Source organism: Pelodiscus sinensis, chromosome 1, assembly GCF_052426305.1.
Source record: "Pelodiscus sinensis isolate ZL-2025 chromosome 1, ASM5242630v1, whole genome shotgun sequence".
NCBI lineage: Eukaryota > Metazoa > Chordata > Testudines > Trionychidae > Pelodiscus > Pelodiscus sinensis.
The window spans coordinates 343395104-343420874 of NC_143052.1; the positions used below are offsets into that span (position 1 = coordinate 343395104).

At 41.4% G+C, this 25771-nt stretch overlaps 1 protein-coding gene across 5 annotated transcripts in view; it reads right to left on the bottom strand.

Moving 5' to 3' along the window:
• The window catches only part of FCHSD2 (FCH and double SH3 domains 2), a 264319-nt gene that overhangs the window by 91692 nt on the left and 146856 nt on the right, over window positions 1-25771 (bottom strand). For all 5 annotated transcript variants that reach the window (XM_075919548.2, XM_075919550.2, XM_075919549.2 and 2 more), the window contains 4 exons: window positions 23507-23651; window positions 18909-19042; window positions 15219-15273; window positions 14714-14842 (listed from right to left, as the gene is read on the bottom strand). In XM_075919548.2, the coding sequence (XP_075775663.1) occupies window positions 14714-14842; window positions 15219-15273; window positions 18909-19042; window positions 23507-23651 (463 nt within the window). The remainder of the gene's footprint in view (window positions 1-14713; window positions 14843-15218; window positions 15274-18908; window positions 19043-23506; window positions 23652-25771) is intronic.

The following is a 25771-nucleotide window of genomic DNA, read 5'->3' on the forward strand; positions in this document are numbered from 1 at the left end:
TGTTCCACTTATTGCTAGAGAAGATTTTTGTGAGAGTGGTCTCTGAAGAGGAACTGGGAAGGGGGATAGGAACGGGGTATAAACATAAAGGGATTAGTATAATCTTGTTCAATTGTCTGTAGCAGCCATCTGTCAGAGGTTACACGAAGCCAGTTGTTTAAAAAAAAAATGGAAGTAGACGGTGCTGAAAAAGCTTAAATGGAAAGGATAACATTGGAATAGGTGAGAGACTTTCTTAACTCTGACATGCTGTTCAAATTTGCTTGTTCAATTGTTGTGATTGTTGTGAATTACTAGGGGGCGGGTGTTGTCATTGATTTTTACCTCCGCCGTGATTTTGCTGATGTTGGTCTTGTTTGGTATATTGTTGAGTGCACTGTGGATATCATGGCCTAAGGTAAGGCTGATACCTGGATTGTCTCCTTCTATGTGCTGGATTATGAATGCTGAAAGATCAGAGTATTGCCCTGGAATCTTTCATTGAGTGAAGGATGTTGTCAGCGTCGGCTGCAAAGAGCTTCTGTCCGTCAAATGGGAGATTGCCACCACAGTCTCTGTAGACCATGCTGCCATGTTGGCTGTGTTTAGGGTTGCTTGTAGAGCTGACCTAGAGATTGTATGGTCCTCTGTGATTAGGGCCCTGAACTGTTGTTTCTTGCCTCAAGAATGTCTGATATAAAGTCATTAAGTTAGGTATAACTCCTGTAGTCATATTTACTTAATAAAGCAGCATAGTTCGCCACTCAGCATTGTAATGTTGAGGGCATGTATACTTTGCGTCTGAACAAATTGGGCCTCTTGCTGTCGCAATCCAATGGTGTGGATCTGAAATGCTGCTGCTTGTTCTTTTCATGTGCAGCTTCTACCACCACTGACTTAAGTACAGGGTGAGTAAAAAGAAACTCAGAGACCTTGGCTGGAACATAATATTTTTGTCAGCTCTCCTGCAAGTAGGTGTTGTTAGCCAAATTGTCTTTGCTGGCTCCATAATTGCTGGATTGATGGGTAGTGCTATTTTAAAAGATGTCACAGAATGGAGAATGTCTGTCAACTCATGTTGGTTTTTGGTGACCTCTTGGAGTGGATTGTACAATTCTGCATCATCTGCAGTAGTCAGAGGAGGGGGCATGTCCACTACGCCTGGTGATGACGGTTCATTTGTGTCCGATGAGGCGTCAGGTGATGGATCAGAGTGATCACCTTCTAGGGTTTGCTGTTGTTGGGGAGATGGAGACCATGGTGGCGGGGAATGTTGTGGTTTCACTTTGGTGTTTCCAAGTGTAATGGTGTTTGTGTTGAGATTGCCAGGAGCTCCAGTATTGCCATTGTGGGTATGGCATAGTGGGGTGACATCTAGGGATTACCATACCATGGTGGCATGCTTCTATGCCTGGAATGTGGTGGGTGAGTTCTGGCAGAGTAGATGGACTGGTCAGTGGGAGAAGAATAATTTGGAGAAAAACCCCACATCCATGTCCTCCTCAAAAACACTGGAAAATCTCTCCAGTGACATAGTTGATTGCAGTGCCAGCATACGGGGAGAACGGTCGGTACCGAGAAAGGGTGAGTTAAAAGTAGAGGAAACCAAGAGATCTCTGTGTTGCATTTATTGCTGTGCTGGTGTTGACGGTGCTGTGATTGGCTGCACCGATACTATCTGCTGTCCTGGATGGTGTTTTGGCACCAATTGGCCAAGTGATGTAATTGGTGTCAGATGACAAACCTGGCACCAGGGTTGCCTGCGGTGCCTGCAAAATATTATCAATGCTGGAAGGTGCCGCAGAAGATAAGACAGGCAACTTAAAGCCTGAGGCCTCAGACTAAGGTTTTGAACGATCCACTTTGATGGTGGGGCCAGAGATGCCCAGTGTGTTATAGATGCTGAGGCGCGGTGCCGCCATGGCTCTCTGCACTGAAGGTATTGGTGAGGACCATTTCTGCGCCAGGATCTCCTGAGACAAAGAAGAGCTCCTTTTTGTGTTTGTGGCTTCTCAGGCTGCTGGCTTGGTCCTAATGATTTCTCAAGGAGAATGAGTCTGAGTTGCAAGTCTCTGTCTTGCCGAGCTCTGGATTTTAACTTTGCACAATGAAGTTAACATCGGACACATTGTGAGTGTCTGTCAGACACCGGAATGAGGTCTTTGCATGTGGAGCAGCACTTAAAACCTGTTGAGCCGGGCATACAGACAACTATCTATCTAAACCAGGGGTGGGGAAACTTTTCTGGATCGGGGGCCACTAACATATGAAAAAAATCAGTCAGGGGCCACACACAATTGAGAAGCCAAAAACACCCACCAAATCCTCACTGATGTGGCCCCCGACTGAGAAGGACACTCCTGATAATTCCCTCGCATACGAGAGCCTAGTGGGGCCAAGGCTAGTAGATTCTGTGTGCTCCAGTCCCTAAGTAGGCACGGGCTCCTCAATGCTAGGAGGGGAGCCCTGAGCCTCGGAGGATGGATCCAGGTAAGCTGGGGGCTGCATCTGGCCCCCAGGCCTGAGGTTCTCCACCCTTGATCTAAACCAAGGTAAGGAATTAACTGGGAGAAAATAATTTTTTTTGAAGAAAAAAGAACTATAAAACTGTGAACTGCTAAGCAACAAACTAATTGGGGAATAAAAACAGGTTGAAAGGGGAATTACTTATCTAAAACACATCACTGGCTGTAGGCAGTAGAGAAGGAGCACACGGCAGCAGATGTGCACATGCGTAGCACCAGAGACACTAACTCCGAAAATTCCGACTGAAGGTGGCGGGGTACCCCTAAATGGAGTTACACTATAGCTTAAAATGGAGCAGTTTCAACAAATTCAGTCATACAGTGTGTCACATGTCATTAACTCATCTAGTGATCATAATGACTGGCATATTATTTAAGTAACACTAGCAGCATTCTAAATTATCTAAATTAAAATCATACACTATGGGACATTTAACAGCACAATAGGTATTTTAGAGGATTTGCAACAGCTGTTTGTGAAGTAACTTCCCTCCTTTATTAATGGAACAAACTAGCAAATCTGAAATATTTAAGTCATATGAACTGTGCGATTGTAGCGCGCTCTCTCTCTCGGGAAACCCCCTCCCCCCAAAAAACACAAAAAAATCCCCACCCAACCCTCCCTGGTCCAGCACCTTCAGGACATGACACGTCTTGGATGAGGGATTTTACTGGACATGGGGAGGTCATTTCTTGCCCCCCTGCTGCTTGCTCCCCACCCTGCCAGCCGACCAGGCTTCCCTCTCCCCACAGCTTAGCTAGGCCACATACCAGGCTCCCTCCCCCACCCCCACATCATGCTGGTCTCTTGGGCCCCCCATATCCCACAGTGCACCAGGTTCCCAGGCCCTCCCACCCCTCAGTGTGCCTGGACTCTCTGACACTGGAACATCTGTGGTCCGGATGTTGCTGGACCAGAGCATCCCGGTTTATAGTGGTGCAACCTGTACCATCTAATATTTCCGTAGAGGCTTTTACAGAATACCATAGGACAAGACTTACATGAAATGAAATATGAATGACTAACAGGCATTACACTTCTTTAGAATACAGAATGACTATGAATTAGTCTATATGAGCATTACCCTCAAACAGTGTCAACCTTTTTTTTTTTATAAAGTACCCCTTTAAAAATATTATAAGTACCCCCCCTTTTAAAATCCCAGTACCTACAATTTTCAGACTCACACATTTTTTTTCTACCATTGCAACACATTTGTTTAAACAACTTAATTGTAGCTGGGTGGGCAATTACATTTTTGGGTGTAAAAAGTACAAAAATAATAAAGTGCTGTAAAACTTAAAACAAAAATTCAGTTTTCTCTCCAAATTTCTGTTGTGTTGACATACCCACCCAGACTTCTTGAGTACCCATAAGGGTACTTGTACCACTGGTTGAGAAACACTGCTCTAAAAGACTCAACTCTACCATGATGCCCACAAAAACCTGTCAATTTATACTGGTTTAAATAAAGGTCAAGTTTGGTATGATGGATATTTAAACTAGAAATGGACTGCATGTTCTTTCACCACTTTTTTTTCCCTTTGACTTCTCACTATTCCTTAAGATTGTCAGCATCTCGAGACAAGCACCGTGACTCACTATCTATGTGGACAGTGAGTAAGCTTGGGGGTGCTATCATAATACATATAATAAATAAGAAATTAAAATATCTTCAAAATGAGGACAAACCTGCTATGGCCAAATATACAACTGAAATTTACTAAAAGAAATTAGTTGGAGGCCATTTATAACAGCAAGCAGATGACATACAATTATTTTAAAGCATTGTTATAATTAAAGTTGATCAGAAAAACTTTGATTGAACCATTTCCCATTGAAATAGGGAGATCCACAGAAATTATAAAACCAAATTTGCATAATTTCACCAAATTTTGTTTAAAAAAACCCAGGAAAAACTGATTTTTCAATTTGAAGCTATTTTTAATTTTAAAATTGTATTTTGTCTTCTATTAGATATAATATTTGTTTGCAGTGTTGTTGTAATCATGTTGGTCCCATGATATGGGTGACAATATAAGCGAGGTAATGAGAGCTCTGTGTAAGCACAGAAGCTTCTTTCTCATCAATAGAATTTGATTCAATAAAAGATATACAAAAGGTGGGTGAAATATAACATTATTATACTCATTTTTTAAAAGGTAAAAATTTTTAAAAGGTAAAAATCAAACTGAAAAGTTCCTATTTAGTCAGTCAAAGAGTTTTTCATTTTGTTCAATCCAAAATGGAAATTTTAAAAAGTTTTCTTTTTCTTGAAATTTCAAAATTGTTTAGGCTTTCTTTCAATTTTGAATTAAACCAAATTTTGAAATATCAAAACCTTTGTGAAATGGAATTTCTTTTCACTGTACAGCTCTGGTTAAAATGCTTAAATAGCCAGACTTATCTTGCGATAGTTGCTCAAAGCTTTACTATTTAGTTTTAATTCTTTTGGTTCCTGTTAGAACTTGGGTCATCAGGTTCTGAAATGCAGCACAGAAAATTCATTCGTGAGTCACTTGGCTGATCAGTCAGAACTGAAGGGATTCCCAATCAATCAGCCTTAAATAAAATAGTTATGAGAGCCCTCTCCATTTGAAGAGGAAAAGCAAAGATTGAGGAGTCTTTCATTCTTCTCAGAGTGACACCAATGACTAAGTTCACACAGCAGTAAGGAGAAAATATGGAGGAGTGAAAAAGAGGGGAGGAAGACATAGTAAGCAGGAAAAGGAGTGCTCAACTGCATAACTTAAATCTCTATTAACTGTGTGCAGTGAGAAAGTGTAAACAGCATGCTAATGAGGAGACTTACTGACACCGACTTCAGCATTTCAACTGCCTCTTCTAATCCAAGCCAATTAATATAGAATCTTGTGTAATTCATTACTTTTGATATTCACCTCATCTGAAATTTTACTATTTTTAAATGTGCGATTTTTGTGGCGAAACAAATGACTACCTTGCAGAAGTTGTACAAAGGGAGGAAGCTGGACATTTTGGTAGTGCTCAGTAGAAGATAATCAGGTATTGGTACCCAGGAAGGCACAGGAGTTGCTTTTACAGAAAGCAGCTGAAGCTTTTGGTATTTAGCTTCTTTTAACAGCCCTCTAGAATAGCAGTAGAGATTACTTTAAAATTCAAACGGGAGTGTTTACCCACAAACCCCAGCATCTCTTGTTTGTGCTAAAGTGATTGTCATTGAAATAGTTAATGTTGGCATTTAAATGGTTATCTCTTCTTAAAGTAGGGAAGGCATGTTTATTATTTACCCCTAATTAAGAACATTACACTAGCCCTAATACATGATTTTATTTCATTCAAGTTTTTCTTCTATCTCAATGTATGAAACTATGCAAAAAAGGCATTTATAACTATCTTCACAGTCACAGGGGTTATAAACATACATTGATATCTTCAAATGTGGGTGCCAAAAGTTAGGGTCCTAAATCCGTATTTAAGCTTTTACATAAAGCCAGTTTGAGGACCTGCAGGATTTCTAACTTCAATGGGATTTGCCAGTGCTCAGCATTTCCAATCTCAAGTAACTCGTATTTAGGTACCTAAATATGAATTTAGGAGCTCAATTTTAGGCACCCACATTTGGGTTTTTTAAATGAAAATCTAGATAATGGAAATCTTCAATTAGGTAACATTTGTGCAGCTAAATAACCACATTATAAACAGGGCAGGTTAAAAAAAATCCACACACAAACACACATGGAAGTTGATCACAACTGCATTTTTGTCTACACACCTTTATTGGAATGTTAATGCATTTTAAAACCAACCCACCTGGCACTAGTAGAAAACTTATTGCGTGACTGTGGTTTAACACCTAGCTCACAGCTGGGTAGAGAAGGAGGAAATGAAAAAAATTGTTCTCTCTTTAGTTATTGCTTTTATAATAGAGAGAATTTAGATATCCAAATACTGAAAGGGAACAGTCATAGTTGAATTTATATCAGTAATAATTATACAAAAAATTGAAAATTTTCTGGTTGTAGAATATGACCTAGCATAGCATTAGCTGCATACAGAAGTACACTGGAAGTTTTCTACTTTTAACTTAAATATTAACAACATAATACGATGGTAAGACTATGTAAAAAAATTTCTGGCTGCAACATGTTTTATCTACTTACAATGCTTGCATATGTCAACACACAATCAAGCGAATCCTACCTCTTTTTCTCACTTAGTCCATATACAGGCAGTCCCCGGGTTACGTACAAGATAGGGACTGTAGGTCTGTTCTTAAGTTGAATCTGTATGTAAGTCGGAACTGGCGTCCAGATTCAGCCGCTGCTGAAACTGACTGCCAGTTCTGACTTACATACAGAATCAACTTAAGAACCCCAAGTGTCCCCAAGTCAGCTGCTGCTGAAACTGATCAGCAGCTGATTCCAGGAAGCCCAGGGCAGAGCAACTCTGCCTCGGGCTTCCTGTACTCAGCGCTGGTCAGTTTCAGCAGCGGCTAAATCAGGACGCCTGGGGCAGAGCAGCTGGGGTGCTGCTGGGTTGCTCCAGTAGCGCCGCTCCTCGGCACTACTGGACCAACCCAGCAGCACCCCATCTGCTCTGCCCCAGGCGTCCTGATTCAGCCGCTGCTGAAACTGACCAGCAGTGGCTGAATCAGGACCAGAGCAGCTGGGGTGCTGCTGGGTTGGACCAGTAGCGCCCAGAGCGGCGCTGCGGGACCAACCGGCAGCACCCCAGCTGCTCTGCCACAGGCATCCGGAGAAAAGCCTAGTCTGCTGAGGGGGAGGGGGGGGCGTACTAGCTGCAGGAAGACCAGCAGACCAGGAAGACACGGGCGGCGGACCGAGACGCACCGCGGTCCCGCCGCCTGGGTCCTCCGTGGCTTTGCTCCCAGTCTCCCTGGTCTGCTGGAGACCAGCAGACCAGGGAGACGGGGAGCAAAGCCTCTGAGGACGCCGGCAGCGGGACAGCTGCGGGGTGTCTGGGCTGTCCCGCTGCCGGCTTCCCCCGCGGCTTTGCAAAGCCGCGGGGAAGCTGGCAGCGGAGCAGCCCAGGCGCGCCTGGGGTGCCCCGCTGCCCGAGCCCCCCCCTCGGCTTTGCAAAGCCGCGGGGAAGCTGGCAGCGGAGCAGCCCAGGCGCGCCTGGGGTGCCCCGCTGCCCGAGCCCCCCCCTCGGCTTTGCAAAGCCGCGGGGAGCCGGCAGCAGAGCAGTCCAGGCGCGCCTGGGCTGCCCGAGCCCCTCCGCGGCTTTGCTCTGCGTCTTCCTGGTCTGCAGACCAGGGAGGTGCAGAGAAAGCCCCAGAGTACACGGGCAGCAGGACCGCGAGGTCCCGCAGTCCGTGTACTCTGGGGCAGCCCCGTTCATAACTGCGGATCCGACATAAGTCGGATCCGCGTAAGTCGGGGACTGCCTGTACTGAACATCTACAATATAACATTGGTGGTAATATACATGAAACCACATGAAAATTGCAGTTAATGCCGAACATGCCAATGTATCTTTTAAGCTGGATGGACTAACCAAAGTCAAACAACTGACACTGCATTAGCGGCCAAACAATAACTGGGAATAACTCAAGATGTTACCCAAAATCTATGGCGGCCCTTGAGGACCCTTCTATAATTGCTAAACCAGTTCAGAGTTCCTATCTTAGCAAAATCTCGAGTCCTAGCATAGACTAACTGGCAATTAAGAAAGTTTTAAACGTCAGCTAGAACTGCTGTGAATCAGGGATGTAAAAAGTCGTTTAAAAATGAACTGTGTAACTGCGAAAAATCCTAGCTGTTTCACGTACTGTATGCTCTGCAGAATAAGCTTACATACACTGCAGTGAAGCCTACCCGGCAGCGGGAGTGGCAGCTGGGAGCCAGCGTGTAACCTGCGGGGGGGAGGAGGGGCGGAGAGAGAAGGGGCTGGAGAAGTTGGGGAGGCACCATCTTCTACCAGTTATCCAGAACAACAACCCTCACTAGTTAAGGGTTAACTGGGTAACCATTCACATTCCTATTGTGAACAGGTTTATATGACATGGTGCTCCCAAAGTTGCCAATAACGAAAGAGATAAACTGGTATTAGCATTAGGGGAAGTCTTTGAAAAACATGCTTAGTGCAGACAGAGCCCCAGAGGTTGCCTCTTTCCTTATGGCCTGTCATTGCACCTTCAATTAATAGTAGTAGATCCAGTTTCAGAGACATGTGGGGTTAGGCAGCAAACTATTACCAATGTTTTATGAAATGTTGCCATTTCAAACTAAAGAAACGATACCAAAACACACTGGAGATAAAACAGAAGTAAAAACAGAATGTTCAAATTGTGTACAACTGGTTTCTTATTTAAATCAAGCACTAGACAATCTAAACTATTTCACTTCCCCATAGCAAAAAAGCCAGAAAGTATAGAGTAAATAGGGAAGGCACTTAACAGGTGAGTGTCTCCCCCCCCCCCCCAAGAATATCAAATATTCTATCTATTGATTGAATTCCCTTTCTCCCCAATTCCTCCAAAAGCCAAGACCATAATATTTAGTGCACAACAGAAGCTCTAACTAGAGGAGAAAAGTGCTTTAATTATTAATGCTACCAACCTTGTGAGGTTTGACAAACTGGGAAAGGAATTTTTTAATGATGGTTTTTATTCTGACATATATGCTCAAAAAAGTCCCCAAAACAAAGAAATTGTATCAGTAAATATATGCTATTGACCACCTGACATGTATGGGGACACTGACTTTGAAATGGGTCAGAAGATTTAGAGAGGCTACAAAATGCAGTAATAATGGGAGATTCCAACTATCCTCATACTAACTTGCTATATATATGTCCTCTCAGAAAATCAGTGGGGGTTTTTTTGTGACGGTAGTACCTGGTACACAATACCAGTAGCTCCAGTCAGAGCTTACCTGGAAAGAACAGAGTATATCGGCACCTCCGTACTGAAAATGGCCAACAGCCAGCTGGATTACATGTCTTAAAAGGTCAACGCCAGCCCCACCGCCTTTTTTGCTCAACAACTTCTCCCCTGGATTACCGGCACTTTTTTGTTTTGTTTTTTACCCCAAGAAAACCAACAACAACAAACACACATACAAAAAACACACCACTGCAGAAAATGTTGTCGAAATTAAATTTATAAATACCACAAATGACTGCTTCTTGGAGCAGCTAATTTAGAACCCACAAGGGAAGAGACAATTCTTGATTCAGTCCGAAGTAGAGTATAAAATTTGGTCCAAGAGGAGAATAGAGCTGAACAGCTCAGTAATAGCAAACATAACAATTCTAACTAACATCCTTGGGCAGGGGGAATACCTAATAATTGATCTGGTGGGTTTTGTAATGTACATCAAAACCAGGAAGCCTACCAAATAGTCCGTTGGATGACTGAAGTGCTGAAGTAGCATTCAAAGAAGACAAGGCTTAGTGGATAAGCTAAATGAATATTTTGCATGCATCTCAACTGAAGAGGATAGGGGAGAGATACCCAAGTCACTCTTTCAGATGATAAATTTGAGGAACTGTCCCAGGTTGTCGTCTCAATAGAGAAAGTTTTAAAAATAAACTGAACAGTAATAAATCACTAGGCCCAATGACATTCATCCAAGAGTTCCAAAGACATACAGGTTGAACCTTGTAAATCTGGGATTCCCTGGTCCGGCAACATCCGTGGTCCGGCAGGATCATGGATGTTTCTGGACCAGAGAGCCCCAGGTGCCAGAGTGTGCGAGCCAGTCAGAAGGCTAGGGGCAGCTCCCAGTGCCCCTCCCCCACCTGGAGGAGAGTGGAGGCTGAGCAGCTCCCAGCCCCCCCATAAGATCCTCAATCCCTAATTGTGCATCTAACACGAGGTGGGCAAGAGGCTGCCAGTAGGCCAGATGCAGCCTGACAAGCCATCAGATCCAGCCAGTGTACGCCTTGCTAGGACCCTTAGGCAGAGAGAATTTCACGCTTTAAACAGCCAGCTGCTCTCCACTCTGGATTGCTGGGGGAAGGAGCAGGGAGACTTTGCACACTTCTCTGCCTCCCTCCCCCCAGCAAAATCTCTCAGCTCCCATTGGCCAGTTTCACCTGCCTCAGGTTCCTGCATAGCTGCTGGCTCGGAGCCGCCTAGGTAAGCACCTACCAGCCAGAGCCTGCCTCTGGCATCCCAACTACCTGTCCCAGGCTGCTATCCAAATCCCTATACTCCTTTCCCTCCTTCTCCCAGGTCACAACTCCTTCCCAGACCCTGCACCCCCTCCTTCACCTCTCCCTCAGGCCAGAATCCTCTCTTACATCTATACCCCCTTTCTGATCCTGCACTTCATTCCCCTGTCCCAGGACACCACCCAAACCCTCTGCACCTCCTTCTTCAAGGTCACAATTCCCTCCCACACTCTGCATCCCCTGCTAGAGCCCCTCCTCCTGACTAGAATCCTCTCCTGCACCCTGTACCTCTGCCCCATATCACAACCCCTTCTTTCACCCAAACTCCCTCTCAGACCCCATGCCCTCTCTTGCACCCCAGTCTCCTACCCCATCTGCACCCAACCTCCATCCCAGACCCTGTACCCCCTCCACAAAAGTGCAGATTGTGGAGTGGCTCCCCATTAAAAATGATAGCCCATCCCTGTTCAAATACAAGGAAGAAATAAGCATAATTACGCATGGTTCTTTGTATATCTCTGTAGCAAGCTTAAGTTTACAAATAATTTATTTCATGAAATGTGTCTTTCAAATTGTACATGCATCTAGACTCTGGCAGATACATTATGTACATTGAAAGAGCCTTCTTAAAAGCATATTTAAAAAAAACCTTTTAAAATCACACCTCAAGCTGCCATATTCAGAATGGTATGACTTAACCCACATTCTCATTAGACGAAACTATGCATTGTAATGCAAAAGAAATATAAATGAATAGAATAGTTAGTTAAGATAACTGGCCATGTATTTTATACCTTTAGCAAATAACATAAAACTGGTTTAATAAAAAAGAACAAAACAGCAAGCTTTGAAGGGAAGGAAGACAAAGCTTTAGAAACTGCAAGGTCACTGCAGTGGCAGTTGCACATAGTAGTAACTCTAAAAACTGTAAGTCAGCACTTAGTACAACAGACTGGATGCGTTCCAGCCAAGCAAGTCAGGCATCAAATGAGTGCACTGTGAAATAGATAAGCAGACCACTATCTCACCAATAAAAATAGACAGTGCAAATTCTTATTCTGGAAACAATGAACTGATTAAAGCTAAAAACATACAAGAAGCCAGTATCACACACTAAAAGAACTAGTCTTTGAAACATTTGCAAGTAAACTATGAACTTTACATTCTTACACAGGAGTAATGTATAATTAGCAAACATTTTAAAGCCTTTTGAATAATATAAACAGAAAATGTATAAACATCAGTTATAGTAAGCACAAAGGCTACTAGTCAAATCCATATTGACTAATTCCAAATAATAAACATAAAAACAATATGAACTACTTTTATACCTGAAACTGCTTTTTAAAAATAACTTTACTAGAAAAGTAGCATATAAGACACATTGCTTTTAAGAAATCCACAACAGGATGATGGCCAACTAGCGAATCTTCCCCATTCTTAAAAGCTCGGCTTTCAAAAACAAACAATGAATGTATCAGTGAAATGTTCTGCAGTTTTGTGGGATTTTTTTAATCTGAAGATTAAATTTTTGCCAAATAAAGTGTGCAAAAATGCAATTTGTTAATTTCATAGTTAGACACACATAAAATTGGACATTGGTAATACTTTAGATTGCCAAAGACTACTAATTATTCTGGTTGATTTCTGCCTTCAGGACAATTCTTGAATCCGTATGTATTTGGTGAACCTGTTGGAGAGTGTTGGTATTTGCGACATACCCTGCAGGTGTGTTAATTTGGTAGCTTTTCCTAGCTGTCTAGTAGACCATATGGGTTTAATTTCCACTTGAGACAACAAATGTCTAATCATTAATGTTTATGCAACAGATAAATACCTGCCAATTTTTTTAAGACAGTCATATCCAGGATGCATCCTTTTTAAAAGCAAACTATGAACATTATGTCCCATAGCAATGGAGACTGGAAACTTAGGAAAGGAAAAAAATTATAGATTCACAGCTTTTGAGGCCATTTCAAGCGACTATTATGACAATCTAGTCTGACTTCCTGTGCAGCACAGAACTTTCCTAAAATTATTGTTAGAATATTTTTTTTTTAAAAATCCAACCTTAGCTTAAAAGTCATCAGTGATAGGGAATAAACCAAGAGCCTAAGTGAACTTAACCAATGATTAACCAGTTAAAAATTTGCCACTTATTTCCAGTTTGAATTTGTCTAGCTTCAACTTCCAGACATTGAATCATGTTAATACATTTCCTCTGCTGGACTGAAGAACCCATTATTAAATATTTGTTCTCCATGCAGACACTTTCAGACTGTAAACAACTCATCCCTTAATATTCTCTGTTAAGTGGAAGAGATAGAGCTCTTTGAGTCTATCACTAAATCAGACTTTCTAAGCCTTTCATCTTTCTTGTTTCTGAACCCTCTCCAATTATCAGCATCTTTGTGGATACCAGAACTGGACATAGTAGTCAAGCACTAAGTTGTAAGTTTGTCAAACAGACTCTGTTCACGCACCCCAAGACTGCATTCGCTTGTTTGGCCACAGAATCACACTACAGCTAGAATTTAGTTGATAATCCATCACCACCTGCAAATCTTTTTCAGAGTTACTTTTTCCCAGGATAGAAGCCTCCATTACGTAAACAACACCTATATGCTTTGTTCCTACATGCACGTACAGTAAAAGATTTGTTAGCTGGCATTTGAATATCTGGAAAACTCAATTAACTGGCTTTGCCCCCAGACACCATACCCCCTGACTTCGAGCACGTGAGCCCCACTCCCACTTGTCCAACCAGCTGGCTTGATGCCTCTGGCCATTGCAGTGCTTATGACAGCTGGCACCGCTGGCTGCCGTCATCCTTAGCTGCCTCCTCCCCCGACAGCCTGCCTCAAGCTGTTGGGAGCTGACTCTGCTGAAAGCCTCCCAAGAAGTTGGCTCACTCATCTGACAGCTGCATAGGATGGCTCTGAGAGTAAGGGATGGCAGGTATGCCCAAAGGTGCAGGGATTCATCACTGCGTTTTCCTCTGGGTAGGGGACAGGGCAGAGCAATAAGCTTGAGTATCCAGCACATTTGATTAACCAACAACCCCCATTCCTCATGAGTGCTGGATAACAAAACTTTTACTGTTATTTATATTAAAACACGTTTCCTTGTTCCCAGTTTACCATGTGCTCAGCCAGCTTGCTCTGAATCAGTAACCCATCCTCTTTTACTATACACCATCTCCCAATTTTTGTGTCATTTGTAAGTGTTATCAGTGATTTTGTTTTCTTCCAGATAATGGATAAAGATACTCTAAGACACTCCAATGGAAACACATACAATCAATGATTTCCATTTACTATTACATTTTGAGATCAATTAGCAAGCCAGTTTTTAATGCATTTAATGTGTGTGTTGGTATATAGTTTTAGTTTATTACTCAAAATATCATGCAATTCCAAGTCAAATTCTAGTATATCAGCATTATTACCTCTATCAACCAAACTTGTAATCTTATCCAAAGAGGTATCCAGATAGTTTGACAGGATGTATTTTCCATAAAACCCATGCTGATTGACATTAATTATATTACCCACCTTTAATTCCTTATTAATCAAACTCTGTATCAGCAGCTCCATTATGTTTCCAGGGATTAATATCAGGCTGAGAAGCCTATAGTTACCCAGGTCATCCTGTTACCCTTTTAAAATGTTTGCACAACACTAGCTTGCCTCAAGTCCTCTCTAGCTTATGCAGTGCTCCAAGACTTTTTGAAAATCAACAGTAAAGATTCAGCAAAATCCTTACCCAGCTATTTTAAAATAATTGGATGCAAGTTATCTGGATCCGCTGATTTAAAAAAATGTCTAACTCTAGTAGCTTCTAGTGAACTGGAAAGAACATTATCAAATTATGTGACTATCATCAGTTTCCCCCAAAATCCTCTTATTTCAGAGCTGATGCTGATTAGGAACTTAGAGGATGGTTAATATTGTGACCAATGCTGGCATTTTGGAATAAAAGTATATGGATGTCACCATGTGTATTTCATGAAAACAAAGTTTATACTTCATGAATCTTCATTACAACCCCCAATAAGGAAAATCAAATTACATTACAACTCCCTTACCTTCATAATATTCACTAAATCTGTCTGATAGTAACGATCCTGGTGTGCATTAGCAGCTGCTAACGTGAGAAGGTAGTCATTCCTTGCATGGGTAGCCTTTGAATTACACTCGGACCGTCGTGCTTTTAACTATATTTTTAAAAAAGAAATTAAAATGCAAGGCAGCTGATTTTGTACTTTTATACTATGAGCAAAGCATTAAAATATATAGGCTTTTAGATGGACTTGTTGATGCAGTTTTGAAAAATATTTATATTATTTGTACATATACATTTAATTATAATTCTCATTAGGCAAAAATTCTAGCACAAATTTGTGAATGACTGAACAGATTCATCATGTGCTTACATTTTATTCTGGAAAGACATTCTGCACCAACTGGTTAGTTGTTTTAAAGACAATATGCCTGATAAAATATAAGACCTCTATAGATTCAAGGCATTAATTAAGTGACATATTGCTTTATTGTCGTTTTTCTGGGTAGATCAATTATTCTTAAACTCACCTTTACACTTGCTTTCTGTAAACTTATCCTTGATTGAAAGAGACTAAGCTTTGACCTGTAATAAAAATCAATAGAATAGATTAATATCAGAAGCTCTCTCTGGGACACACAGCTATACGAACAAGCTTTCTTTTAAAAATTTGGATTAAATAAATATAATAAAATAATTCAACAGCATTTTTAAGTTTTTTTTTTAAATTTAAGAGTACAAATTAGGGGTTCTAGGAAGAGATTATGTACATTGAACAAGCTCGTTTGGATAAACAGTGACAAGTCACCTGGACCAGATGGCATTCATCCAAGAGTTCTGAAAGAACTCAAACGGGAAATTGTGGAACTATTAACTGTGGTTTGTAACCTATCCTTTAAATCAGCTTCCGTACCTCATGACTGGAAGATAGCTAATGTGACGCCAATATTTAAAAAGGGCTGTAGAGGTTATCCTGGCAATTACAACTGGTAAGTCTAGTGTCAGAACCGGGCAAATTAGTTGAAACTATAGTAAAGAATAAAATTGTCAGACACACGGATGAATATAATTTGTTGGGGGAAGTCAATGTGGTTTCTGTAAAGGGAAATCATGCCTTACTAACCTGCTAGAGTTCTTTGAGGAGGTCAAATAAACATGTGGACAAGGGGGATACAGTGGATATAGAATACTTAGATTTCTAGAAAGCCTTTGACAAGGTCCCTCACCAAAGGCTTTTAAGTAAAGTAAGTTGTCATGGGATAAGAGGGAAGGACCTTTCATGGATTGATAACTGGTTAAAAGACAGGAAACAAAGGGTGGAGTTCCCCAAGGGTTTGTCCTGGGACCCATCCTATTCAACTTATTTATAAATGATCTAGAGAAAGGGGTAAACAGTGAGGTGGCAAAATTTGCAGATACCACCAAACTGCTCAAGATAGTTAAGACCAAAGCAGACTGTGAAGAACTTCAGAAAGATCTCACCAAACTAAGTGATTGGGCAACAAAATGGCAAATGAAATTTAATATTGATAAATATAAAGTAATGCACATTGAAAAAAATAATCCCAGCTATATATATAATATGATGGGGACTAATTTGGCTACAACTACTCAAGAGAAAGATCTTGGAGTCATTGTGGATAGTTCTCTGAACAACTCCACTCAGTGTGCAGTGGCAGTCAAAAAAGCAAATAGAATCTTTGGAATCATTAAAAAATGGACAGAGAAAAAGACAGAAAATATCTTATTGCCGCTATATAAAACCATAGTACCCCCACATCTTGAATACTGAATATAGATGTGGTCGCCTCATGCATTGGAAAAGGCTCAGAAAAGGGCAATAAAAAGGATTAGCAGTTTGGAACAGGTCCCATATGAAGAGAGATTAAAAAGACTTTGACTTTTCTGCTGAGAAAAGAAGAGACTAAGAGGGGATATGACAGAGGTCTAATAAAATCATGACTGGTGTAGAAAAAGTGAATAAGGAAAAGTTATTTACTTATTCCCACAATAAAAGAACTAGGGGTCACCAAATTAAATTAACAGGCAGCAGGTTTAAAACAAACAAAAGGGAGATTTTCTTCACACAGCACAGAGTCAACTTGTGGAACTCCTTGCCAGCGGCTGTGGTGAAGTCTAGAACTTTAACAGGATTCAAAAAAGAGCTAGATAGATTCATGGAAGTTAGGTCCATCAATGCTATTAGCCAGGAGTGGTAGGAATGGTATCCCTAGCCTCTTTCTCTGGAGGTGGGTGACAGGGGAGGGATCACATGAGGATTACCTTTTGTGATCCCTCCCTCTGGGGCATCTGGTATTGGCCATTGTCGGCAGACAGGATACTAGGCTAGATGGACCTTTGGTCTGACCCAGTATGCCCATTCTTATGTTCTTATAATCAACTATCTTCACTGAATATTCTGATATGTTTTGTTCAGTCTTACACTAATTAATTTTCAAACAATGATTAAATACAACACACCAGAAAGCTCTCGTGACAAAAACTCAGGAAGTTCTTTTGTTGTCTGTTACTTAATGGCTATTTGAAAGCCTTACATTTGCAACCAGACTTGCAAACTTAAGCTATCTATCTTGCATCACTGCCTCATTAGAAAAATACCACCAATCAACTCAGGTAAGGCTGAATGAATTTTTTTTGAAGGCAAGCTTAACCCTAATTTTGAAAGTTTGAATCAGAGGATAGGAATCAGCATGTTTGTGTATTTTTTTCAGTTTAATCATTTAAAAAAAGCTAGAGGCTATATAAGCATCTTGAGAACACTGAACTCATTCACAATGAGTTATGAAAGAAAATTTAACTAAAATGATGAACACTTGAATTCTCCAACATTATTGAGTTTATACCATACGGGCAAAATAGACTATAAAACAAACAATATGAGCAATTGCTTTAAATCAGAGCTTTCTGAAACATATTAACCCTGAAGAGATCAAAACAATCAATGTTTTCATAAATAAAACATTATCTAATAACTGTAAATTTCACCTTGTGGTTTACATCACTTAAGAGAAACAAGTATCCATAAATATCATCCAAGAAGATGACATCTGACACTGAGTAAAATCTTAAAAAACAACAAATAGTCTAGTAGCACTTTAAAGACTAAAAAACCATGTAGATGGTATCATGAGCTTTTGTGGGGAAAAACCCACTTCTGAAGTGGGATTTGCCCACGAAAGTTCATGATGCCATCTACATGGTTTTTTTAGTCTTTAAAGTGCTAGTAGACTATTTGTTGTTTTTTAAGTTTTTCCTGTTACAGACTAACTGGGCTACCCCTCTGAAACGGAGTAAAATAACAGCCTTAAAGAACAGTTATATACAAAGAGAACATCAAAAACTGTGTTTTGGTAGAACTAAAGCATCCATCCATGTAAAAATTATTCCTTAGTAAAATAACTTTATTCAATTTTTTTAAAAAGCCTTCTAAAATTTCATAAGTAAAACTGATAAAAACACTGACTTTCGCTATACTTGATCATGATGCCATGAAGTGGCAAGAGAAGGAAAGCTCTACAAAGCTGGGACTGCTACTGAAGGAGCAGATAATTGGCCTTTAGGATCCAGGGAGATCTGAGGAAGACCTGACCATTCAATATGAATCCCCTCTGATTCCACAGCAATTCCAGGGTCTCTGGAGCTCCCTTCCAGCTCTCTGGCAGAATGGCTCTAAGATGACTTACTCCACCTACCACTATCTCTGGAATCTCCCTCAAAGGGAATTCTGCATTAAATTAAGATAAGTCTCAGGTCTTCACTTTTGTTTTTAAAGATGCCATGTATGCAACTTTTCCATTCTTGGAGAACAAATTTGAGGGATGTTTCAAAATAGAAATATTGCAACAAACAGTGAAAAAATACAGGCCAAAGCCCAAAATGGAAACATGCAAGTTGTATGTTTTAGTGAAAGAAAGAGGTAAGATTACCTCCACAGGACAGAAGCATTAAAAAGCTATAACCTCCAAGATATAACTTCAGAAAAGCAAAACAAACACTCCCCAAACAATTCTCAACTCTGAAGCAAAATGCATGCTTGAAACAATCAATAGGATGTATGAAAGCAAAGTAAGGAAAACCTCAACACAAGCTTTATTGAGAAGTAGAATCCTGCTCTTACAACATAACTGAGTGCAATGATTAATAGAAATATGATGTTTACACACACAATTATTTATAGAGTTGCTATAATAAGAACATACTTGGCCTCAATATCAGCTTTTTCCCGCACTGCATGAGCCATCTGTTCAGTTTCAAAGTACTTCTTCTTGCTCTTAGCTAAATCTTTTACAGTCTCTTGTAATTCAGCCTGGATCTTTGTCAACTGGTCTACACACTACAAAACAGAATGCACAGAATGCAACAAACAAGATTATAATAGAATTAACATCATTTTACTGTTATTTTTCAATAAATCTTGCACAGATCCATATGCTCAATAAGTCCCTTTAGGCTAACTACAAATTCTGTCCACCTTTTAAAATGATTCAAAACAAAGAAGTAACATCTTTTTATCTTAACTGCTTTTAAAGAACAACCATTAAATTCACAATTTTTTAAAATTTGCAGAGTTTAATAAAAAATGACTTTACATATCTCACCCACCTGGTCTCTCTGTTTAAAATGTTCTCTTTACAAGATCTGAAAGCACTTACTAAGGAAATTAGCTGCAATAACCCAGATGTAGTATGGGAATGCCAAAGGCACTTTAGCCAAAAGAGAAATTAGAAAATGACTTAGGGTATGTCTACACTACCACCCAAGTTCGAACTAGGGTGGTAATGTAGGCAACCTGAGTTGCAAATGAAGCCCGGGATTTGATTTCCCGGGCTTCATTTGCATAAAGCCGGGCGCCGCCATTTTTAAATGTCCGCTAGTGCGGACTCCGTGCCGCGCGGCTACACGTGGCACGGACTAGGTAGTTCCGACTAGGCTTCCTAGTCCGAACTACCGTTACTCCTCATTTCACAAGGAGTAACGGTAGTTCAGACTAGGAAGCCTAGTCCGAACTACCTAGTCCGTGCCACGTGTAGCCGCGCAGCACGGAGTCCGCACTAGCGGACATTTAAAAATGGCGGCGCCCGGCTTTATGCAAATGAAGCCCGGGAAATTCAAATCCCGGGCTTCATTTGCAACTCCGGTTGCCTACATTACCACCCTAGTTCGAACTAGGGTGGTAGTGTAGACATACCCCTAGAGCAGGGGTCTCCAAACTTTTCAGCCCGAGGGCCGCATTAACTATCAAACAGCAGTTCGGGGGCCGACTACACACTTGAGGTCCAAATAAAAAACAATCAAAACATGGATGTTGTTTTTAATTATGTATTTAATATTATTTTATTCAGTTATTATTTAATAACACATTCATACACTACACATGAACACCTGTATTAGTGTGAATGGTGAAATTGTTTCCTGGATGCCAAAATAGCAGACATTTCTGGCTTTAGATTTGTTGTCCCTAACATCAACAGTGACCTGAGATTATCATCGGACAAGTTTGTTCTCAAATTGTTCTTCACATATTTCATTCTTGAAAATGTTTGTTCACACAGGTATGTTGTTCCAAAGATTGAAAGGTACCTTGATGCAAAAGTTTTGACATTAGGAAAGTCTTCCTTGGGCAAAAACTGGTAAAAACCCACCAGTCCTATTTTGAACTTGTCCTTAAGGAGGTCATTTGCTTGCAACTCAATGACTTCCAGCTGCAGTTCATCTGGGCAACTGGCCACATCTGCTTCAAATGGGTTTTGAAACAATCTCACTTCTTCTGCCTTTGAATCCAAAAAGGTCTCCACGGGCCGGATGAGAGGGCCTCGCGGGCCGCATCCGGCCCCCGGGCCGTAGTTTGGAGACCCCTGCCCTAGAGACTATTGACTTCAAATAAGCGTAACTCCGCTTGTACTTCTGTAGCTTAAGAGATCATAGAAAGGATGCTATCATTTCTAACATTGAGGATAAGCACCAAAAAGTTAGCACTAACAACTGTAAATTAATGCAACTATTATATTCCATTTTAGTTTTTAAGAAATCACAAACATTTCATACTCCTACTATATAGTCTTCCTCCCAGCTCAACCAATGATTTATTTAAAACCATGCACTGCAGCACCGAAAATATTATCTGACGGATGCAAATAGTTTACTGGACAGAACATAGTGAAAGAACTTGTTTTCAAAAAGTTAGCAGTAGGCTATTATACTAGTAGAACACTTGCAAAAATTGAGAATCTCATTTCTTTTCCTCCAAAACTGAAAGCCAAGAAAAAAATATATACTCTCTCTGAATCTAAGAAAGAATACAACTGATAATTCTGCCCTGGTCCAGCAGCCTTTGAACTGGAGTCGTCCCGAACAAGGGAATTTGCCAAACCAGGAGGTCAGGCATCTGGGCTCTCCTGTAGCTCACTTGCCTCAAATCTTGAAAAAAGTTACAGCATGGAATGTCAGATCATTTTAGCTAACACTGCAACTCTGGCATCTTTGAGGCCAGGTCTTTACTACGCCAGAAATTAGACTTAAGATATGCAAATTGAACTATGAGAATTGCGAAGCTGGAGTCAACATATCTTAAACTAAATTTCTGAGTAGCCCTACTGTGGGAGGTGGAGAAAGAAACTCTCCCATTGATTTCCTTTACCTCTCATGACTCTGAGGAGTACTGGGGTCAACAGGAGCACCCGAGCATTCAGTTTAGCAGGTCCTTACTAGATGTGCTAAATTGAACCCTGGAAAATCAATCTTCTTGGAAGTATAGACAAGGACTAAGATAGAAAGGCTCTGGAATACTCCAAATTAAACATGACAAAGGCTATACAAACAAACTTCGGGAAACAACGTAAATAAAGAACTTGAGTGTAATCCTTCTCTAAATTACTAAATGGCATCATTATTGTTAAATGGCATAATACAGAATTCTGAACCACAGATAGATTTTTTGGACAGCTGCAATGTGTTCAAACAGCACTCCCTTTACTTTACTTCCTAACTGCCCTGCGCTGAGCCTATCTTACATGAAGTGCATATCACAGCTGCATTTTTGCTAACTTCTAGATACAAACTGCTCAATCCAATACAGATATTTACATTTTGTACTCCCTCTTGAAAACTTCATTTTAAGGCAATCCTCAAATGACAACTACTTTCACCCTGCAGGACACTAAGATCCATAATTAGTTTCTCATCATAACACACAGTTCATTAGAACATGAAAAAAAATATTTAGCCTTATATGAACAAAAGTCCTGCACGTCAAAACAGACATTTTAGAAAAATTATAAAAGCAGTCTCCATGTAATGTTTTATTCAAAATATAATGAAAACTGAACTCTTCTGACTGCACATCTTAAGATATAAATCATTTTAAAATGAACAGCTGAAAGCCAGTGCATTGCATGGGTTACAACTGGGGGAATTCTGTGTCACTGCATGTGTGCAGATTTCATACCCTCATCCCCACCTTCAGACCACTCCTGTAACCAACTTCCCCAACCACACTTCGCTCCTGCACCCTACTTCCCAGCCAGACCTTGCACCTCCCATCCGCTCCTGCAACCATTTTGTCATCATGGGTAGTTGGCTGATAGTCTTCAGAAAGGTCTGACTTGAGTGGGATGAGCCACAGGCTAAAAAGTTTGAGAACCAGTGCTTTAGAGACTGCATGTGCAATTCCCTCAGGTTTAAAACGTGCTGCAACTCAGTCTATTTTAGGGATGTGAGTAACTGACTACCCGATAAGCCTAAGTATACTTGGTAGTCGAGTGGAGTACTCGACTACCCGCTTCCCCCATCCCCGCCTCTGTATGAGAAGTGGTGGGGGCGGGGGTGAACAGGAGCCGACTACCTGATAAACCTAAGTTTACCAGGCAGTCGAGTGGAGTATTCAACTACTTGCCCTCCCACCCCACTGCCTCTGTATACAGAAGCAACAAGGAGGGCAGGGACATAGGCGCTGGTGCTAGGGGGAGCCAGCTTATAAACTGATTCCCCCCCAGCACTATCTCCACAGTGCATCCTCCCGCCCCCACCCCCACCTCTGTTAGAGGTAGGGGATGGGGTAAGGGAGGCTGCTGCAAATCAACCTCTGACTGCAGCAGGCCAAGGCTTGCTGTGGGCAGAGGCTGCTGCCAGCAGCCCTGGTACATGGTGGTCCCAGTGGTGAGCCTCTCCTCCACTCCCCATGGACAGGGGCTGCCACTGCAGAGCAGCCCCTGTCCACAGTAGCCCAGGCTGGCCATGGGTAGAGGCTACTCCAGCAGCAGCCCCTGTCTGCAGCCAGCCACCATGTACAGGGGATGCTGCTGGAGCAACCTCTGTTAGTTTACTTTAAAATGCAGAGGCATGGTGGTCCCGGAGCGAGCCTCCCCTTATTGACTAATCATTTAGTCAATACAAATTGTATCAAATACATGATTAGCAACATACCAGTTCCTTAACATCCTTATCTATTCCATTGAAATATCATTTGGAAAAGGTCAACATCACTTCCAAAACAGGCTACTTTTTCTATATTTGAGTCACTATCGAATCAATTCAATCTGATTGCCAAAGCATGAAATTAGATTTGCAAAGTCTCCTTAATGGACCTTCAAGTCAATTTGAACATCTTCATTCTGGAATATTTAGCCCACTATTATGAATAACTGGTCCAACACAAACTAGCTGCTTAACTACTACAAAGGAATACATCTGAACAAGCAAAACAAATATGCAGATTCTTTAGAAATATTTCTACTGCTCTACAACTCTAAATGAAAAATTATAAAAAAAAGAGAGACAGAGAGAGAGAGAAAGAAAATACCTTTTTTAACTGCTGTTCTTTAAAGCATCTAACTGTCCTGGCTGGTTCAGAAATTAGGTTTTTGTAGTTTTCACAGATATTGAGCCGGGACTGGGCCACTTGCATTGTGCCTTCTAGAAATGATTTCCAAACTGGATACATGCTTCTACAAACAAATAAACATACATACATTAAAAGACTGTGAGAAGGGGGAAAAGGGAGACAGTATCATTTTTTTACTGCTAATAATTTTTTACTGCTACTAATCATTCATATAACATAAATGTATGCACTGCTTTAAAGAGTAGGACATGTTCTCTCTATTGAAGAGTTCATTGTTCCAAATGCTACAAACTCAATACCACCATAAAATCTATGGTCAAACACTTGACTGTGGTATCTGAAAACTGAACTGGGTTAGTACCGAAGATTCAGGTATTTACATATGATGATTAAACACTCTGCTTCATCCTTAAATTTCAATTTTTTTAAAAAAAACTAGTAGCTGATTCTCAAAAGTTAGATTTGTATAAAACTGAAGAACTAGATTCCTTTCTGTTGATATGCAAAGTAAATAACTTTTAGGTCTGTCAATTAATCACAATTAATTCATGTGATTAATCACAGTTAAAAATAGAACACTGTTACCAATTACAATTGATTAAATATTTTGAATGTTTTTCTACATTTTCAAATATATTGATTTCTATTACAACACAGAAAACCAAGGGTACAGTGCTCACTGTATATTGTGATTACAAATACTTACATTGTAAAAATGAGACACAAACCCCCCCATATTTTTCAAGTTACTTCATACAACTACTTTAATGTAATCTCTATTGGGAAAGAATCAGAGAGGTAGCTGTGTTTGTCTGAATCTGCTACAACAGCGAGAAGTCCTGTGGCACCTTAGCGTATGTCTACGCTACAGTGTTATTTTGAAATAGCTATTTTGAAATAATGCGTCTACACACAAAATGCATTTTGAAATAGCATTTTGCTGTTTCTAAATAGCACGTCTACACTGAGTGGACTCTGAATCGCATTTAAGGCTTGCTGGACCAGTTTCGGCAGGGCACCAGGTCAGGACTTACTGCGTGGGGTTGCTGCCTGAGGCTATCTGAGGTCTGTGCTTAAAGGGATCCGCCCGATAGCCAGTTCTCAGGTTTCCCTGCTTGCTTGTCCACCTTGATGAGGGACAGCAAAGCATTTTGTCTCTGCATGCTCTGGTTGCCCTCACACCACAGCACTCTGCAACATGGAGCCAGAGCTGCCCCTGGACACTCTGGTGATTCTCTTGGACACATTGCTCTGAGCCTGGTTGCACTTTCTGCAGGCTGCCATCCGGGAGGTCCATTGGGGGGCTGTCAGTATCCAGGAGGCTCTGCGGGAGAGCTTCCACCCTGAGGAGCACTAAGAGCCTCCCTGGGCTGCCCCACTGGGGGCTTGTGCCTCATTCCTCCTTCACGTCCTTCCACGTACTCCTTCCTAATTCCCCTTCCTGAAGTCTAATAAAATAGACTTATTTTCATGAACACAAACTCTCTTTATTTAACAAAACTGGGGGGGAGGGATGAAACTCTAGTGAGACTGGGGAAAGGAGGCGGGAGAGGGGAGAAAAGAGGGTGAGAGAGGGGAGGGGGAAATCTGGGAGGAGGGAGCTGGAAGCGGGAAGCAAGGGCAAGGGAAAGCTCAGCGTCTCACCAGACCAACTTGATTTTCATGTGAACCTGTTCCTGGGTTCGCATGTGGCCTTTGGTGGCCAGGCTGGCAGCTATCCTGCCATAGATGGCCACGTTCCTCCGTCTAGTGCGGAGATCATGGACGTTGGGGGCATCCCCGCCCAAACCTGAATAAGGTCCAAGATCTCCACCCTGGACCAGGAAGGCGCCCGCCTTCTCTGGGCCCTGGCAGGCTCCTGTGAACTGGCAGACTGCTCCTGGGGAGCAGTGGAGGGCTGGCTGCAAGTGGCTTGCTGGCTCATGTTTTAGGGCTACTGGGTCAGGGGCAGTGACTGCTGGCTCTGGGCTGGCAGGCTTGGACCTGGCACAAGCACTGTGGCCAGCGTCAACCCCTTTAAGGGCTCCGGGGAGTGGGGAGGGAGAGGAGTGTTGTTAGTTTAGGCTCATGTGGCCACCAGGGAACCCTGGGAAGGCTGGAGGCCCCCTATTTCGAAAGTGGTGTTATTCCTCGTAGAATGAGGTTTACCAAATTTGAAATAATCACTTTACTATTTCGAATTTATTTCAAAATAGCGGGTTGGCTGTGTAGACACTAGGAAAG